The 14,688-nt window shown below is 43.1% G+C and overlaps 1 protein-coding gene across 10 annotated transcripts in view; it reads right to left on the reverse strand.

The window, feature by feature from the left end:
- PPP1R12A (protein phosphatase 1 regulatory subunit 12A) overlaps window positions 1-9,524 on the reverse strand; it is a 117,613-nt gene extending 108,089 nt beyond the window's left edge. For 3 of the 10 annotated variants that reach the window (XM_065041278.1, XM_065041289.1, XM_065041260.1), the window contains exon 1: window positions 9,102-9,501. In XM_065041278.1, coding sequence (XP_064897350.1) covers window positions 9,102-9,338 — 237 coding nt within the window. In that variant the 5' untranslated portion in view covers window positions 9,339-9,501. Of the gene's footprint in view, window positions 1-9,101 lie in introns of all 10 variants that reach the window. The other 7 variants (XM_065041238.1, XM_065041235.1, XM_065041251.1 and 4 more) reach the window with 5 other exon arrangements.
- Between the last annotated feature and the right edge of the window lie 5,164 nt (window positions 9,525-14,688).

Genomic DNA, 14,688 nt, shown 5'->3' on the forward strand with positions numbered 1-14,688 from the left:
AAACAGATTTAGTGTTAAACTTTTCCATCGAGTAGGAGACAAAGCACATACTCATAAAAAATAAAAAAATTAAAAAAAAAAAATCAAACAAGTTTAATAGTTGTTGACTTTTTGTAATTAGGTAAAATTAAGTAACTTCATGTTGCAACAATAAGTAGGGTCACTTATTTTTTAGAATATAGGGGAGGTAGTAAAAATCAAGAGTGAGGGAATAGTACCAATATCTTTGGATTATTTCACCTCTGGGATGGAGGCACTCATTGATTTCATTAAGATTATTCACTTAATAAAGCCTACTTATTCAAGTATAATTGTATACATTCGTGAACATACTGCAAGCAAAACCACTTTTGTTAAAACTTGGGATGCCATGCTTCGCAGCTTTAAAATAACAAAATTTCCACTTAAGTAATGAAAGCACAGGTTTTCAGTCAAGAATGCTATAGCAACTCTCAGGACATTAGTAAGCCAAAACTTCCAAAGCCAAAGTCCAAGACAGTATTTTTGTTTCAAATGGGGCCCACAAGGATCCTGGACTTGACAGAGGAATGCAGCTTCTCGGTGAAAGCTTCATCCAAGTTAAGTGTTTCCCAAGGGAGCACTGATCACACACGTACATCAGTGTACACGACTGCCAGCTGCCTTCACCTTTGTTACCAGGTGAAGATGTTGGTGTTTTGCCTTAGACAAATACTTAATTCAATTATGAAATTAAGAAAAATGCTTCTGGTAAGTTCATCCTATAAGTTTTAGGCAGAATTATTAACAAACAGGCCTCATGTTGCTAACACTCAGTCATTCTGTGAAAGAACCAAAAAAAATAACAGGAAAATGAAATTCACAAGAAAAGTGGCATATATATATATATATATATATATACAAACACATATATACACACACACACTCCAGATCCACAACACACAAGACCTGCATGTAATCCCTTCATGTACACGCAACTTCAAATACCCAAGTATGTATGTAGAAGATACTTCAGTTACTCCTCTAGCTTCACTATCGGGATGGTAAAACAGCAACAGCAAAACTAAATAAATAATCATCCCAGAACTAAAACTTGCATAATAACCACCACTGGCTGTCTAACTGATCTTGTTAAAGCCAGCTGTCATAGTTTGAACTCAAGACCATGAATTACAATCACAACATGAGAAAATAAATCAAAGAATATTTCAGACTGATTTAAAAAAAAAAAATCCATTCTCTGACAGAATGTTTTAGAACTGGAAACATCCCGAAAAATCACAGCTTACAGATATTATAGTATCAAAATAGACCGTTATGTGCCAGTTATAGTCCAAACGTAAAATAAAAATATTCAGATGTTACAGTAGTATAGGAACTATTTACACACAGCCTTGAAGACAAATCTACTTCTGTATGTAGGCCCAAAACGAGGCTGCATTTGCTGGTCAAGTTTTTTGTTTGTTTTTGTTTGTTTTTTGTTTTGTTTTTGGTTGGGTTTTTTTTTTTTTTTTAAGAGGTTTCACCCTCTTAAAGCCAACTCTACTCTTTACTGTTCAGCAGACCTCTAGAAGCCATTAGTCTAAGAAATTTATTGTTAATGGGGTAAGTGCTAACACTGCTCAGGCATAAGTGGGAAATAGTATTTTCCAAAGACTTCATCATATTGCTCTAATTTTGGTTTTGTGAATGATTCAAAGATCCAGTGTTTCCAGGATAAGCACAGTAGCTGTTTCAGTGTTCTCACAAAACAACTGAGATAGAAAAGCTGGGTTCCAGGTCTTGTCAAAACAAAGCACTTAAAAAAATAAATCCAGCAACACTCCCTCCCCTACCCCCAAGTACCCTTATCTTTTACCTTCTTGTTCTATCCTTAGAGTCTTGAAATTACTAGAAAGAAAACAGCTGAGGAATGCTGCCACTCTTATGCCATGCTTTCCATTGACTGTCATTTCAGGAATGCATATAGGAAAGTAAAGCAGCTTGGAATGTCTCCACCCATCCAGCAGCATCAGAAGCTGCCCAGCTTACCGACAGCTCCACTGCCTTGGAGCTGCATTCCAGTTTTCACTTTTACAGTTGCCCAGATCAATGAAGAAAGATACACTGCTAAGCACTGATACAACATTTGTTAGGTTAATGTCCTCATACATTGCATGTCCTATATGCACATACCCTATGCTGATACTACAGTATGGCAGCAACAAGGCATAATTCACAATTTCTTGGTCGCAAGAGACCCAGTGGGGTGTACTCATGCTATAGTTATCAAAAACTACCACCACATTCCTTTCAGAGCATCTCAGTTTCTGTAAGTCTAACCTGTCCAAATACATTCTTGGATAAAATTTTAAGTATTTTGTAGAACATATGCACATTCCTCAATTCCACATCCTGTTAGCCCAGTCTCAGGAATCAAAAATATACAGAATGAAGCAATAATCTGCTGGGCTCTCAAAGTCTGAGAAGATAGCAATAAGTGTCCTCCAAGCTCAAGTAAGAACTTTGAGAAAAGGAGCAAGTGAGAGTACGAGCAAATGGATAAACAAGAACTGGCCAAGAGGATGTCAAACCATGTGTTCCAACTAAAACTGAACATATACCCTTTAGCCTGGAATACAGGTCCTCAGTTAGAAGACCCAAGCAGTATCTCTACTAATGATTTATACTGACTGCTTCTGTCTCCTAGCCTCAGATTTATCTAACAAACTGTAATTTAGTAATCTGGTAAAAAACAGCATGCTTTTCACTATAGTGCCAAGATCAAAAAGGCCTCAAATCAAGTGTGTTGACATCAGTTTCATTCATACATACAAGAGGACATCTCATCTACTCTTAAAGTGCTTTTCATGATTTATTATGAAAAAATGTTCAAACAATACCAAGAATTTGCCAGAATACATAGAAAACCATAGATGAAGCTTTACTGTAAAAGTAGCATTAATGCTACAGTAAAACTCATAGCTATAGAACAGCAGAAATTGTCCGTGAACATTAACTTCGTTAGACACTAAAGCCCTACCAGCTGAATTAATCTTTATATTGAATGTAGAACTCTTTCTCCTTTACTATGTAAGTTTAAGAAATCTGACAGTTACACTAACATAGAAACATGCTTTACATATTTAAAATGACTTGGGCTGTTTATCTGTGCAAAAGAAAGATCCACAGCAATGAAAACTGCTATGTAACCAGGCACAGAAATCCCAGGTTCAAACTCGACAGACCAAGAACAGGCCAAGACACGCTTTGAGATAACAAACAAAAAGGTGAAAAGATTGTTACTTTTTTATTTTACAAAACACCAAGCAGATCACAATTGTTTTGAATGCAACATTTAAATTTCCACTATTATACTTCAGGTATATTACAAAGAACCACATTTTTTTCTTCTTCTTCTTGCCTCCATTTCAAAGCATTTAAAAAAAAAAAATTCTTAGATGACAAGATTAGTAGGAAGTTAACCAGTACTTATTGTAGAACCTGAACCTAGCTACTGTAACTATGGAGAGAAAGATCTATGGCCCACACAAGAACCAACTGCTATTACAAAGGGGATTTTAAACAAATATGCCTCTGTAGTCTAATCACTGAGTGAATTCAACATTATGCTTATTTCAGGACTAATTTTCTCTGTGCTTTGCTGTACAGATAGAGAATTTTTTTAAAAGTCAGAATAGCATAATACAAGTTGAGCAAATTACTCCAAAATTCTCAGTTGTGTATCATCTACAACAAGAGCATTAGACAGTTCTGGGGGTGGGAGGTTGTTCCCCCTCCAAACATTGAGATTTAAGCATCAGGTTCATAATCGAGTGCAAACCTTTTCATATGAAAGGAAGTTCTCTTACTTAAGTCTTGGAAAAAATAACAGATTTACCATACACACCAGTATTTTCTCCCTCCAAAAGAGGCAGCGCAGAAGTCATAGCTAGGAGGCTACCAAGATAGCTTTGAGCTATTTCCATACCTTCCTTACCCTTGGCTGTTGGGTGCTGCTGTTACGATGCAAACACCCTAGAGATTTAAGACTTTACCAACCTGCTCTTTGCTCTTATGCCTTGACGTGCTGCGCATGTTGTGGCCCCAGCTCAAATATGTGACCTGTGTTATCATTTGTCAAAAAGGATCCTGACAGTGCCTCTATCAAGTTCTAAGGCAAAGGGATCCAGTGCTGGTAGATTTTATGGCCCTTTTTCATCACTCCCTGCTGTTTGAAAGGATGATGTCACAAGGACCACAGTTAATGCCTACTGTAACAATACCCTTTACCATATCAGGCACTATGAGCATGCCACCAAGAGTCCCAGTAGAATTTTTCACATAAACTATTGCAGAGACTCCCACAAAAGAAGGTATTCCTACCCAGCAAATAAATCCCATAGAATCTACAGGAAATATTAAGACAGTAATAACTGTCCTTAACCAGTTCAAAAGAAAAAATGTTCAGTGAAACACACTTGTGAAGAGTTTCCCAGCATCTTAATTACTACTAAGGAATCAATGCAGCAGAGTCCTACAGTAGTGGCACCAAATCAAAATTTCTATTTAACATTGCATACTGCTGTGCCTGCAAGCTAAAACATAACTATAGTGTGGGTAAAACAGTCTCACCTTCATATTCAATTTAGTACTTGAAGAGTTGCAGAAAAACACTGATATTTGCAACAGAGACATAGCCTTTGGGGAACTTTGCTTAATTAAACCATATTTGCCCTATTAAAAAAAAAAAAAAGCACATGAATCCTTTATTAAGGATAAGGAGCCTCTCTTGCTGTTCAGCCTTCAACAATGACAACACCTAATCGTACTCAATGAGCCCCACTCACAAACAGCCAGGACAATTTCCCTTGCCTTACACCCAAAGCACCACCATCCCCCAGGAAGAAGTAAGATCAAGACAGAAGGACACGCTCCTTTCATGCTGTGTAGTGGAATTAGGCCACAGCACCCACCTTCCTCACCCGGAGAGAATGAGGCCAAAAACCAGGTTACCACCTCCTAAGTCTGAGCAGCTTCAAAGAAAAAGGGCAGCCAAAAAAGAAGACTGCTTAAACTGTCATACCTAACCACAGCCTAATCTCAGTCGCTTTCTTTATCAGGAGTGTGCAGGTACTCCACAGCACACACCCCGCGCTCCCAGGGGAGCAGCGTGCACGGGAAATCCAGCCTTCCAGGAAACCAGTCACATCACAGTCCCTCCCCACCACACACAGCCTTCCCATGGTGCTGCCCAGAAAGGGTGGGCTCCTCTTTCCTGTACAAAGCTCTGTGTCACTTGTAGACAAGTTACTTTCAGTCACTTAAGAGAAATTCCAATCAGAGCTAGTGAACCCAGTCCTCTTTTATGGAAGCCAAGGTAAGAGTGGAAGAGTCCAAACTCTTAAGGAGAGGTGCTAAGATTTCAGGATGACAGAACTGAATCCCACTCTAAATAAATCTGTGTGTCCTAGAAGGGACCAGGTTTTACTGAAAACAGTATATAATCTCATCTTAAAACAGTATATAATCTCAGTTTAACATTATTTCAGAATATGCCACTTTTCTCTCCACCTCTGGAGAAACTATTAATTTGCAAGGTCACAGCTCACCTTTGGGCTTCATCTTTTTCTCAAGTGCTCCTTACATTCAACTGTTAAGGTAGATTAGAAAAGTTGCACTAAGTTAGATCTCAACCTGTGTGACAACTGTCTGGGAATGCAATGTTTAAAAACAATGAACTTCAACCTCCACTAAATTAATGGAAGGGACATGCAACTGCAAATTTAAGGTCTAATTTAAAGCTAAGTTTTCTGGTCTCACAGACATACATGCACAATAGCTATATAAAATGCAGGATATTGCAGCACAGTACATACTACCCTGCTGCAATATCCTACATTGCATATGTCTCACATAGATAGAAACACAGTACATGCACAGTTTTGTCCTTTGTGCTGAAGGCCAAATGTAAACATATACTAAAAAAAATTCTTAAAGAGAATGACATTTGAAGCCAACATTACATATGGGAATAACGATCATAATCTAATGTCAATTCTTCCCCTTCTGCAAGATTTTTAATGCAAAGAAATTTAACTGATATGTCCTCAGATTTGATACACTCAAGTCTGCTCATTTATGCACACGCAAATATAAAACAAAATCACTCATTGGCAGTGTCAAGAGATGAAGAAAGTACCTGCAGCAAGAGAATAATTGCTACATAAAGCTTTCTGATGGTGATGGCATTCTACCCCATTGATATAAGAAAACTTTAGCTAATGGCTTTAGTAACAAAGCTTGATGCTCTATTAAAGACCAGATCTGAAGTTCACCAGAATTTCAGGATTAATGGTACTTTCCCCTTAGCACTTCCAACGACCTGGGCTGCTGAGAACAAAGCTTAAGTCTCTTCTTATAGCTGCCACATCTAGCAGGAAAAACAAAGGCTGAATAGTATACTAAATATTTAATTCTACTGCTATTTCAGACACATGTATTTGTTCTCAATAACCACAAAAAAAATTTAGATGCAAGACAAGAAGGACAGAACCCAGAAAAGGTAGTCACTTTATCCTTGCTAAGATAAATTTATTCTTGTGGAGCACTAAAGTCTACATAGGATCTGACAGACAACACACGCACACACACACAAAAAAGCTAAAGAAAACCACGGCAGTCTTAAACATAACAACTTCAACACAGTTGACATCCAGCTTCAAGACAGATGACATCAATCAGTCAAAACTCTGTCGGGAAGAATGACAAGTTTTTGAAGAGTTTCCTCTGGGAACAGATACAGCTTTGTTCCATGCCACAGCCAAATCTGATTAAACAGCTTCATGTTAGAGACTCTATCATGTATGATTTGCACCATTTATATGGCATATTAGAGGAAAATACAATTTCTTAATAACATTCATAAATATTGATTTATTGCTAATAATGAAGTGAAACCATTCAGAGGTGGTCACAGGTAGGGGGTTGTTATATGCCTTTCTTTTTTTTATAGCAACAGGCAACATTTACTGGGCTGCCTCAAGAGGATTATAACTTCAAAATTCATCTTCTTATTTGCTTTTTATACCACAAAACCAGAAAAGACTCTTCAGTATCACTACAAGAGGGGAGGGAGGAAGGAGGAGAGTGAGTAAGAGTTTTAGCAGTGATGTAAATCTTCACCTCTGTTCCCTTAGACTTTGCCCTTCCAAACTGCAGGCTGACTACAGGTAACAAGAAGGGGAGAATAAGCTCAGAATCATCTTGATAGAAGCTTTGTTGTATATAGTAATCAAAGCCATTTTGAAAATGCCATCCAGACTTCATGGAGAGATAACACTGTTCATCTCTTATTCTAACAAGAGAGTTATACCAAACGTCATCCTTTCCTACCAATCGCTGCTGTACAATAACTTGTAGACCTAGCGATCTAACCAGTTAAGGTATGACTTCTCATACAGAGCTCCCTGGCAGTATGAAGCAATCATAACTTGATTAGAGAAGGATAAATACATAAAACCTCACTAGAGTCAGGCTAGCCTGAAGTCAGGTAACTGTGCTGCAGTAACACACTGACAGGTTCAACCACAACACACATTCTTCCAGTTCATTTCATAACTGAAAGCAAACCCAAACCCTTTACAGAGGAGCAAGCAACAACTTATGCACAGGAAATAGTGCAAGGAGCAATAGAATTTCACATCTTATGTTCAAGGAGGGGATTCTATCCAGTAGTATGAGGCAACTTATGTATTTGTAGAGCCTCACCTATATGGGATGGATAAAATACATCGACGAAAAATAAGGTGGTGAATTTAAGAACAGCACTGTATAACAACATCCTAATTACCTCACCTAATCATTCTGAGAAGATTTCTACTTAATCAACCTAGATCTCATAATCAAAAAGGATTTTTTTTTTAACTGTGGAACAACTTCTAAACTTAAAAACAAGAAGCAAGCTTGTCAAAGATTTTTTTTTTTTTTAGATACTTAGTTAATTATTTAGTTAATTTAATGTCGTGTGGAAGCTTTTGGCCTTCTAGAGAAACAAAAACTATTCAGGCAAACCCGCATTATCTCCGGATTGCCACAGCCTTTCCTTATTTGGCTAACGTTTTGAGATTCCAATCAGACTGCTATGAAGTTCAACATGCACAAAGCATCCATTTTGAGGAAACTTCACAGCCAGTTTCCCTTCCATTCCCCCCCTGCCCCAAGTGAAAGTTATCTCCCTCAGCACCAACCCCCCCTCCTACATACCCACACCAGAACAAAGCAATATGGATTCGGTTGGTTTTTCTTTTACTGCTCTCCGACGCACGGCAGAGAACTATAAGAGCCCCGCTCCCCTCAAAGTTCGGCTTTCACACTGCGGCAGGAGCTATCGCTACAGAAAGCCTGTTATCGATACACGTCTCTCTATTAGGAACAAAACACCGGTTCCCCTTAGAAACCGGAGGGAAAGCGGCGATCCGTCCCTCCGCACGAACACGCGGGGGGTTTCACCGCCTCAACTGCTGCGAAACCGGGGAGACGGGGCCGGCAGGAAACTGCTGCCGGGATCCCGGGCCGGAGGCACCCGGGGCAGCGCCCCCGAGGCGGGCCCGCCTCCCTCACCTGCCGGCCGCCACCCCTCCCTCAGCCGGGGGGGCACTTGGCCCGCTCCCCCCGCCTGCATCCCAAACAACACGGGGCTGGGCCCGCTGCCCCCGGCCCTCCCGAGAGAAGCGAGGCGAGCGGGGAAAGCGAAAGAGGGTCACCGGCACCTCCTCCCCGCACAAGGAGAGGCCCAACCGCCCCCGTCCGGCCTGGGGGGATTGGGCGCAGCCTCTCTGTCCCCCTCCAGCCCCGCCGGCCCGGAGCCCGGGCTGCTCCCCCCTCCGGCCGCCGCCGGGCCTGACCCCGGTCACAGCCGCCTCCCGCCCCGCGCTGCCGGCCCCTCCCCGCCCCGACACCCCCCAGCGGAGGGGAGAGCAGCCGCCTCCGGCCCCTTCCTCCTCCACCTCCTCCCGGGAGGGCACTTGGCCGGCCGGCCCCGCCACAACCCCCCCCCGCTTCCCTTGCCTGCCCCAAGCTCCGGTCCCGCCGCCGAGCTCGGCCAGGCCCCCCTCGGCCGGCGGGAACGGCTCCGCACCGACCTGGTGGAGCGCGGTGAGCCCGTCCACATTGGCGTAGTTGATGTCGGCGCCCCGCTCCAGCAGCCGCAGCACCTCCTCGGTGTCCCCGCTGGAGCAGGCGGCCAGGAAGACGGCGCCGTCGTCAAACTTCACCTTGGTCTTTTTGCGCTTGACCACGGGCGGCTCCAGGTCGGTCTCGGAGCCGATCCAGCGCTTCAGCTGCTCGTTCCGCTTCTGCTTGGCGTCCGCCATCTTCATACCCCGCTCCTGCCTGGCCCCCTTAGCTAACGCCGCACCGAGGATAGACTATATACCGCCAGTATCCCACAGCGCACCGCGGCCCGCACTCGCCCTCGCTCGCTCACCCACCCAGATGGAGGGCACAGGGCGGGAGGGAACCGGCGGGGCGGGGCGGGGCGGTGGCGGCAGCCTCGTTAGCATAACCCCGCGAGAGTACCGGCGGCGGGAAGGCGGGGCTGGGAGGAGCCGCGCTGCGGGGAACCGGGGTGGGAGGGACGGCGGGGAAAGGAGGTGTCACGGGCGGGCGGGGGGTGGCGGGGGCCGGGCGGGGGAGTGGCGCCGCCGCCGCCTGTGTTGTGACTGGGGCGAGGCCGGCTCGGTTTGCCTCATCGCGGGCCCATGAGTTCAGGAGTTCAGCCGGAGGGTCACCGGCTTCCTCTGCTCCACCGCGGAGCGGAAATCCCCGCGCCTGCATGGGAGAGGCGGCCGCGGCACCGCACGTCGCCCGCTGCCTGCCAGGGGGTGGTTGGGGCACATGCCTCCTCCTGCGGCCTGGGGCTGCCAGCAAGGCTGGGAAAACGAACTCAAAGAGAGAGGAGGGCCTTGCTGGTTAAACGCCCACCACCAAGGGGTGACGAGAGCAAAGGCCAAAAAGGCCAGCAGCATCCTGGCTTGTATCAGCAATAGTGTGGCCAGCAGGACCAGGGAAGTGATCAGCCCACTGTACTCAGCCCTGGTGAGGCCTCAGCTTGAATCTTGTGTTCAGTTTTGGGTCCCTCATTATAAGGACAATGAAATACTAGAGAGAGTGCAGAGGAGGGTGAAGAAGCTGGTGAGGGGTCTGGAGCACAAGTCTGATGAGGAGCAGCTGAGGGAACTGGGGCTGTTCAGCCTGGAGAAAAGGAGGCTGAGGGGAGACCTGATCGCTGTCTACAACTACCTGAAAGGAGGTTGTAGCATGGAGGGGGTTGGTCTCCCAAGTAGCAAGTGATAGGACAAGGGGAAATGGCCTCAAGTTGTGCCAGGGGATGTTCTGGTTGGATATCAGGAAACATGTCTTCATGGAAAGCATCAGTCGTTGGAACAGGCTGCCCAGGGAAGTGGTGGAGTCACCATCCCTGGAGGTGTTTAAAAGACACATAGGTGAGGTTCTTAGGGACACGGGTTAGTGACAGTGTTAGGTTAATGGTTTGACTTGATCTTGAGGTTCTTTTTTAACCAAAATTATTCTATGATTCTATGAAGTGTGTGAGGAAAGGCAGTGGGACGAGTAGGCCTGAAACCTGAAAACCTAAGCCAGGCTTTGGACATGCGGCTCCCAGGGCCTACAGTGACTGGAGACACGTTGCTCTTCCCATCTCTTACCAGGCACCTTAGTTAAAGGTGCTGCCTTTTGCTGTCTGTGACCGCAACAGCATCAGCATTCCTGCCTGCATTGGCAAACAGGGCAAATGCAGCTGTTTGGAGGAAAGAAGGAAACAAATGGGGTGACTTACTGAGGGTCCATTTTGGGAAGTTAGACATGCCCGCGTTAGGCCAGGTTGCTATACAGAAGCAACATCTCCCGTTTGCCATGAGACTATTGCATGACAGTGGGAATATCTCTGTGCTTATTGTTTGTTTTAATGAAAGAAAACTTCATTTCCATTACCTGAAAACCTGAGGTAGCTTATCCATCTTTTCTGTTGGAAGAAATCAAGTGGTTACAAAACATGACAGCATTTGAAGATAACAGAGATTAAAATGTATTCATTTAGACTTGTGACTTCTAGGAACCAAGCAATTATAAGTAGTAATCTTTTTTTTTTCATACACAATGTATTTTCTTTAGCTAAAAGCAATATGTATTTTGTTTTAAATTGAATCATTGCTGGGGATAAAATGTGGTTTTAAATTTACTGGGGGGGGGGGGGGAAACAAACAACAAGTTTTGTTTTCAACTAATTATAGGAAACAAAGTGTAGTTTGGGAGGATCACCAAACCTCATACGCTTCAAATTTTGCATGGTTTGTTCTTTTCTAATTATAATGTCTCCTTCATATGTTGGGCAGTCTCACAGCCTACTCAGACTTCTTATTTCCATTTTTATTGATAAAAATGTCAGCAGCGTTTCACAAGAAATAGGAGTCATGAGGTACCTGCAGCAATGTTTTGTATTCAGTGTCTTTCAGAACAGATTTTCATATGGAGATATTTGTATAGTGTCCATCACGTTACTCATACAGCAACGCGTGAGACACAGCACAATGTGATTATGAACGAAAGATGACATCTCATACTCCAGATGAAAGATTTGCCAGATAAGGATTTGCAGTTCCAAGTAGGTGGATGGACAATTACCCAGCACCTAATTTATACCTACCCATTGACAGCCTTTGTGACTGCCCAGAGGTACAGCTTAGGCTCCTGGGTTTGAAAGTGTGGCTGGCTGTGCATGATGCACTTCAGAAGCAGTTTTTGCAGTGTTTATTGCTCACAGGAGTGACTGAGTTGTACTTTGGCATAGTGCTGTTACCATCGGCCCAGTGTGGACAGTCACCAGCCGGGAGCTTGGCAGCATCTACCGACTCACGCCTGAGGAGGGGATTTGTGCAGGCGCCAGCTGCCTGCTGTGGTCTTGTCCTTGTGGGCAAACTTTCTTGGGGACAGACTCTCAGTCCAGTGCTGTTTCCCAAGGAGCTGAAAACTATAGCCCAGGAGAAGGTAATGTAAGAGAAGAGCTGTGTCCTTCTTCCACAGACATCTCTGGTATTTTGCATGTGCCCTCACCGACACACTGCTTCTCTCTTTCTTCAGTTGACTGACTGAAAATTTGACTCATCAAAGACACCACATAGCTGAAGAATGTCATACACCAATTTCAGCAAGCAATATTTAAATCAAGTGCTTTGTTGCAGAGTAATTCTAGGCAAATTGATAGGCACTTATTCAAAATGCCCCCTCAGGAATTTCATTGTTATGGAGCATTTTTTGAGGTTTCCACCAGGAGATGGACTCCAGTCCTCTCTCCTTGACTTTATTCTTCCAGCTCAGCTTTTTCTTTCTCATCATGGATCCTTATTTAACACCTTCAGCTCACTCCCCTTGGCTTGTTATCGAATTGTAGAGGTTCTCCAGGTCAGAAAGCACAACTCTTTGTGTTCTTAAGTATCTGTCAAGGTTTAAGGCAAGGTGGCAATAAACCGTGGCAGACACTCCCTGTTATCCCCTCACTTCCTGCCACCCCTTTCCTTTAGATCAGAAAGATGATAGGAAAGATAAGAGGAAAGGAAGAGAAACTTAGACTTCAAGTTGGAGAGTTTTAAAGGGTTTTACTAATGCTACTAATAAATAGAGAACATATATATACAAAATATACAAAACCAATCTCGAGTGCTCGATGTGGAGTTGGCGTCACTCCAGCAGCAGAGCTGGGTGTGCAGAGCTGGCGGCTCCAGCAGGTGCAGCTCAGGCCCCCGGAAGTCATGGGCGGGACGTCACAGCAAACCGGAAACTGGTTGCAGGGATGCAGGGCCTGAGGCCTGTAGATCACAGGCAGACAGGCAGGGTCCTCTCTAGATGCCGGCCGTGGTCAAAGAGAGCTTGACCCTGGTGATCACCCTCTTATATAGGGGGTATGATGATTATGGGATGGAATACTTCCGTCGGTCAGTTCTAGTCACCTGTTCCATCCACCCCTCCTCAAACACGCCCCTCTCACAATGAAACGTGGGAAAACTTACCAGTCTTTCTTCGCTACCATAGTAATAAATCTAAACATGAGCTTCTTCAGCATTCCGTGGGTCTCTTATCAGCACCGAGTACAGCATCCTAGGAAAAATATGCAGGCTAAAACTCAGAAAAGTACAGCCACGTAGAAGAACTTAGCTGAAAGAAAAATCACTAAAAAAGAACCAGTCTTGTTTTTAACAAAACCAGGACAGTATCTCACAGTCTTTTTAAAGATCAGATCTAATACTTCCCTATTGTTCCTTTATCCAAGGCATTTTTCATTGATTCAGCTCCAGCTTTTCAGAGAACTTGAGCACATACCTGTCCTTACTCTGCAGCTATTTGTATGTTGTACATTCTTGACTTTATTTTTCCTTGACTTTCCATTTTCAATATTTTTTGGGTTGCACCTGATTGGGGAGTTATGTTTGAGGCCTTTTACAGACCCCACAGGCAACATATAAATTGTGTGTGGCCAGCTGAAATTCAGTTATTCCATATATGTGGGGTATATATGCCTTTCCTAGATAGCTGTATGCTCTGCAGTAAATTTTATGTGGCCCTTGAATGTGATCTAGCAAAGCATTTGTTCTTCCTTAAGCAACAGGTAGATCTGTCATTCATGTAAACTCTGCAGTTCACATTTTCTGTATTCAACAAAATCAAGCCACACTTCAGAGCAAGAAGGAATAATGGTGAGAGTAATAATAATAACGACAACAACTTGGTTTTAATTTCCATGTTTTTCCTATTTCGTATCTCACCTAAAAGTTTATAACTCCTATAGCAAAATCATACTGGGCCATATTATTTACTCCTTCCTACCAGCTTGATATCATTCAATTTTATTGTAAAATCAGTGTAGCTGAGAGAAGGTGAGACCATCTACAGCTTCCAATTCAGTGCTAATTGAGATAAACACATACAATTACCAATAATATTTGCAGTAGAAATCTGATTTTCTCATCCACTTATTTACCTAAACATGGAGGATGAAATTGATCTGTGCAGAGGGTTAAACCAAACCCCATATATTAAGGCTCACTTTGAAAAACATATTGAAAGTGAGTATAAAATTTGTCCTAACACAATCACTACTGCAATACAGTATCACAAGACTGAATTAGATAACTGCATAAGCTTGTACGTGTGTTTACAATAATAATAGTATGCTAACAATTGTCACTTCTCATTTTAGGTACCTGATGTATGCAACTGAAGGACAGACTAAGCAGACCTAGTTTTATCAGGCTGTTCTGATGTATCTCTACCAGACTACTCAACGCAGTAGATGTGCTGTAAAATCCTTTGTTTGCCTGCATATACATATCCCTAAAGGTGATTGAGTATGTGATTTTCCACATACAAATAATAGCACTGAATTCAGTAGGACTACTTTTCTCTAGAGATAACCGTGTGAACCTTTGCAGAGATAGCATCTATGCATTTATATATTTTTAGTTAATTTAGTGGCAGGCTTCAAGTGATCCTTAAAATGATTTAGCAATGAGATTGTTATCAGTGTGCTTTCTGGGTTTCCATTTTTTCTTAAAAACATTACAACCATTGTTCAAAGGTATTTCATGCAGGCTTCTGAACCACAGAAGTACACAGATGAAGCTTTTGCACTACCCAAAATAGTCAGCTTCTGGGATG

This window comes from Columba livia, chromosome 1, assembly GCF_036013475.1.
Source record: "Columba livia isolate bColLiv1 breed racing homer chromosome 1, bColLiv1.pat.W.v2, whole genome shotgun sequence".
Taxonomy (NCBI): Eukaryota; Metazoa; Chordata; class Aves; order Columbiformes; family Columbidae; genus Columba; species Columba livia.